This window comes from Drosophila gunungcola (genome assembly GCF_025200985.1).
Source record: "Drosophila gunungcola strain Sukarami chromosome 3L unlocalized genomic scaffold, Dgunungcola_SK_2 000009F, whole genome shotgun sequence".
In the NCBI taxonomy this organism is placed as follows: domain Eukaryota; kingdom Metazoa; phylum Arthropoda; class Insecta; order Diptera; family Drosophilidae; genus Drosophila; species Drosophila gunungcola.
The window spans coordinates 880,199-885,607 of NW_026453181.1; the positions used below are offsets into that span (position 1 = coordinate 880,199).

General features: G+C 45.8%; 1 protein-coding gene across 1 annotated transcript; it reads right to left on the bottom strand.

The window, feature by feature from the left end:
* Positions 1 to 2,588: 2,588 nt before the first annotated feature.
* Positions 2,589 to 5,094, bottom strand: LOC128259661 (actin, larval muscle). Its single transcript, XM_052992187.1, has 3 exons — positions 4,967 to 5,094; positions 3,937 to 4,896; positions 2,589 to 3,152 (listed from the first exon to the last, which is right to left on the bottom strand). The coding sequence occupies exons 2-3, from the start codon at positions 4,859 to 4,861 to the stop codon at positions 2,947 to 2,949; spliced, it is 1,131 nt and encodes a 376-aa protein (XP_052848147.1). The 5' UTR covers positions 4,862 to 4,896; positions 4,967 to 5,094; the 3' UTR covers positions 2,589 to 2,946.
* Between the last annotated feature and the right edge of the window lie 315 nt (positions 5,095 to 5,409).

Here is a 5,409-nt window from a genome sequence, read left to right on the forward strand (position 1 = left end):
AGGAGTGTGTGGGTGAAGGCTATGTGTTTTCCTTCTTTGGAATTTATGAGTGAGCAAGGCGTGTCAATAATTTCTCAGAAATGGTGCTATTGCTGCGGGGTTTTTTCACTTGATTTGTTGTTGTATTTCAAACATTTTTCGATAAAGTATATATGAAGGTTTCGAGGAAACTTGTTCCAGCGGGAAGCAATACCAAGAAGTCATTCTTGGATACTACAATTTCAGGTCCCTTTGAAAGTTTTCCATTCATTAGGTAACAAAAGTGCATATCCCAAATGGCTTGCACAAGACTATTGCGTTCTTTCTAGTTAATTGAGGTTAAACAACGAAAAAGTAACTGTCCTCTTGGACCTTAATTTTATGAAATAGTTGAGACCTATCGGCTTTTTCAATAACAATTACGATGTTTTGGGTGTGTTGTTTGATGTCTTTGATAAGACATTTAACATACAGCTTTTCACGACCTTGATTGTTTGGTCGACTGCAATCGCTCAACTTTGACCTTTTGCCGACCAAATTCCATTAATTGCTCTCGTTTTGCATCTGCCAGGGAAAGAATAATCTCCTACACCTGCTGCGCATTAATTGAATTTAAGTTTAAATAGCTGAGAGCAATAAGAAGCTCAGGTGGGATGGCAAGTTGTGCGTGAGCAAAAGTTTTCCCCTTTTTGGCGAATGTCAGTTTCAGCCATTTGGCATATAAATTTAAATTTTCAGCAGCCGGCGGGAATTGATGGTGATGGGCCAAGATGTTGATGAAGTCGCCTCAATTACGGGGACTGCTGTGGTCAGTTAAGCTCACAGGATGAAGAGGCCCTTAAGGACATGAGGAGAAGACGCCAGGGCTGATGAAGATTGAGGGGTTTGGTATCATGGCGGAGCCCTTTTCTTTATTAATTTCCTGTCCGCATGTGGTGCACCTCCAGCCAGGGAAAACAATTTGTTAGCCTGTCAAAACCATCGACCATCAAGTCCAAGTTTTTGTGGAGCATCCCACCCGCCCCCTTACATTTCTACGCCCACAGCTTGCATGAGAGGAGAGATAACTCGTTAAATTTTGCTTTAGTTCCATGTTCGTCTTGCGCCTGGGCAAATCTGCATAATGAAAATGGCAAATACATTGAAGTATTTGCCGTTGAAATTAACACCAAATTATAATGGTATCGATAAGGGCGGTTGTTGGGGCGAGTGCATTAAATTAGCATAAAGCAAACAAGCCGCACAGAGCACTTGCAGCTTGCTGGTGCAGTTGCAGTTGCAGCAAATGCCGAACTTCCGCAAGTTGGAAACGACAAACAGACAAACAATCGACGTGGGATTGCAACGTAGGGTGGTACAGGCGATACGGACGATTTCGGGGGAGTTTGGAAACCCTGGCCGGACCGAAATTAAATTCAATTTGATGTGCAGACCAGAGCTGCAAACATAACTCGACCTTATGATATCCTTTATGGAAAGGTAACTAAAGATTGCTCATTTTAAACGTCATTCATTTCATCACTAGCTCATCCTGTTAACTAAAGATGGGATGTTTAAATCCAATTACAGTTTGGTTATATTAATTACATAACCTAATTTTCAAACAACAATAAACCATTATCATTTGTTTCTGTCGGTAATTATTTATTAAAATATATTTGAACTAAATTACCTGGGGAACCAAAAAGGTCGGTTTGGCAGTGTTTACGGTTACTACTGACATTATAATTTCCACCGAATGTTGCCCAAAAGGACCCCATGGCTTTGTAAGCCCCTTCAACCGCTCAGTGGTAGGCCTTCCTGGCAAATTTGGTTCGCTCGATGTGTCCACTGATTGATTGAGTGCCGGTTTCCAGCCAGGACTTCCCAATCATTTCAGAACAGCCAGTCCCGCCAAACGTTTACTTGTATGCCAACTGCCGGCACTAATTTCGCTCGCTGGGCGGAGGATAATGGGCCGCACTCGGATTCGATGACCAATGGACCCCTGTAAAATGCTCTGACTTCATAATTGGCAAGCCATTGACAGTTGTTTAGGACATGTTATCAGGTGCCCAGGAACACCAGAACTGCAAGAGATTCTGCCAAGTTATTAAAAGAGTTTCCGTGTTGATGGCGACTTAGCAGGCATTATAAGCCAATAAACTCAGTTAGACTCTTCTTTGACGACTGCCGCAAGTTTGGCCCCCAACTAATTAAGCAACAGTTTTTGGCACCTGGCTTATGCATAGTTTGCAGCAACCTAAAAGTTTGCAGCCAAAAGTTGAGCACAAACATTTACGTTGGCGCAAAGTTCTGTGAGCATTTGGGCGCCAGTTAAGACTGTCACCTCTGCTTGTAGTCGGAAACACGGTGTCTGTCCTCCAGAAGACATGCCTTCGAACGCGCTGCGTGTGGGCAATCCGTCCGGCACGACTAACAAAATGTGACAGACGAGCAAAGATACAGATACTCGCTCTGAGATTGGATTGCCGGGGCAGCTGTCCGAGAACAAAAGTTTTCGCTGGCCAAGATTGGCCTGATTGACATTCGCCAAGGCCTAATTAGAAAAGTTTCAGCAGCACACATCCTGGCCGCCTCTTTTCCTGTGACCTACGACCTCGATTCGATTCACATGGGTTATTGGTTTTTATTGTACGTAACAACCGATTGTTTTTGGCGCTTTTCTCCGCTGGCAGGCGAATAAAGCAATACAAATTCCGAGTCAAATCAAATAAAAGTGGCAATAATAATAAAAAAGAAGGCGTTGCCGCTCGTTTCCGGTATTATTCTCTTCTCTCTTCTCTTTTCTCTTGATCTCTCTATCTATGTTAAAAACCTCTTCATCAACTAAATGTAATTTTAAAGATACTTTTCACTGAACTGCGTCCTCATCCTCGGCGCGAGTGCCTGGTCAAGTGTCTTATGCTAGAGACAAACACCAGAGCAGCGCTCGGGGAGATGTTGTTTGGGCCAGATGCCCGATGTTTAGAAGCACTTGCGGTGGACGATTCCGGGGCCGGACTCGTCGTACTCCTGCTTGGAGATCCACATCTGCTGGAAGGTGGACAGCGAGGCCAAGATGGAGCCACCGATCCAGACGGAGTACTTGCGCTCAGGTGGGGCGATGATCTTGATCTTGATGGTGGACGGAGCCAGGGCGGTGATCTCCTTCTGCATACGATCAGCGATACCTAAGGACAGAAATAGAATGCATTAAGGGGGCGCTAGAAAACCTTGGACTACATATATAGCTACCATATGATCCGACAATAATTATTAAAAAGAATACCTTACACTACGTAAACGAATTTAAATACGAGACAATGACTAAAAGCAATAAATTAATTTCGAGTGCTTTTATTGTATATTATAAGTTCGTTTAAAATTGTTTTGAGCGACAAAAATTCTCAAAATTCTCAATGATTATTACATTTCGGCGCAAAAAAAAATCTGACATTGAGCGAAATATTGTGAGCTAAAATATATCGCTCAAAAAATACTAATTTTTTTTTCGCTCACTATATTTCGCTCAAAGTCAGATACCTTCTTTTAAGCAGAATTAAAAAAAAAAAAACAAATTAAAATAAAAATAAAAAAAAAATATATTTTGTATACCCATAAAAAATTATAAATTTTAAAATTTCTTTTTTGTTTTGGTTCATGTTGATACTGGTAATTTGATATTTTTGATTCAATAAATTTAAAATTATTAGTTACGGCCCACTGCCTATTATATTTAAAATATGCTTGCTCTTAAGGTCAGGCATTCCTTTCAGCATGCGAGTTACTCTCAAAATTCAACTTCTTCCTAATTTGTAGATGGAAATAAAAAATTTGGAGAAACTGAATGGAATTTAGCGCAGTCATAAGATCTAAGTAAATCGATCGATCGAAATTTTCAAACAAAAACTCGTTATGGTTCATCAAAAAAATGTTCTTTTGCAAAAGAAGCGAGATGCCAAGAGAAGTACGCACCTGGATACATGGTGGTGCCGCCGGACAGCACGTTGTTGGCATACAGGTCCTTGCGGATGTCCACGTCGCACTTCATGATGGACTGGTAGACGGTCTCGTGGATGCCACACGACTCCATGCCCAGGAACGAGGGCTGGAAGAGGGCCTCCGGAGTGCGGAAGCGCTCGTTGCCGATGGTGATCACCTGGCCGTCGGGCAGCTCGTAGGACTTCTCCAGGGAGGTGGAGGCGGCGGCGGTGGCCATCTCCTGCTCGAAGTCGAGGGCCACGTAGCAGAGCTTCTCCTTGATGTCGCGCACGATCTCCCGCTCGGCGGTGGTGGTGAAGCTGTATCCGCGCTCCGTGAGGATCTTCATCAGGTAGTCGGTCAGATCGCGGCCGGCCAGATCGAGGCGGAGGATGGCGTGGGGCAGGGCGTAGCCCTCGTAGATGGGCACGGTGTGCGAGACACCGTCGCCGGAGTCCAGGACGATGCCCGTGGTACGGCCGGAGGCGTACAGGGAGAGCACGGCCTGGATGGCCACATACATGGCCGGCGAGTTGAAGGTCTCGAACATGATCTGGGTCATCTTCTCGCGGTTGGCCTTGGGGTTGAGGGGCGCCTCGGTCAGCAGGACGGGGTGCTCTTCGGGCGCCACGCGCAGCTCGTTGTAGAAGGTGTGGTGCCAGACCTTCTCCATGTCGTCCCAGTTGGTGATGATGCCGTGCTCGATGGGGTACTTCAGCGACAGGATACCGCGCTTGCTCTGCGCCTCGTCGCCCACGTAGCAGTCCTTCTGACCCATGCCCACCATCACGCCCTGGTGACGGGGACGGCCCACGATCGAGGGGAACACGGCGCGGGGCGCGTCGTCTCCGGCGAACCCGGCCTTGCACATGCCGGAGCCGTTGTCCACCACCAGGGCTGATGCTTCCTCGTCACACATTCTCGGTTAGTTGTTGTTTTGGTTCGGGGGCGACACTACAAGGACACAGAATGATCGCTGGTTATCCTTTCTGATGTGCGGATGTGCGGACAAGACGACACTCACGACGTGTAAATCCAACAGCGACAGCAATCAGAGTGATTCGTTCTGCGCTCCGACCGCTGCATTTAAATAAGTTCTGTCCCAGCCCGCCAGCCCCCCGCCCATGTCCCTGTCCCTGTCCCTGTCATCTTGAACAATTGTTCATCTAGTAACATGTTGATGAATTTCGCGATATGCCACGCCAGCTGGGGATTGGGCGTGCTGGGGAGGGTGGCGAACCGGAGGGTCGGATGCACATCATTTCAATTGTATGAAAGTGTTCTGATTTCGGGTACTTCGCCTAGGACAACGCACTAGATTGCGATCTCCGGGCAAAGGCGATTTTCAACGTCACTGATGTTAATGAAATTAGGTTCGGTTTAGTTACCACATAGCAATTAGTTTAAGTATAGCTTACGACAAATATATATAGTGGTTTACCAGATGGATATTTGGCTAAGACTTCT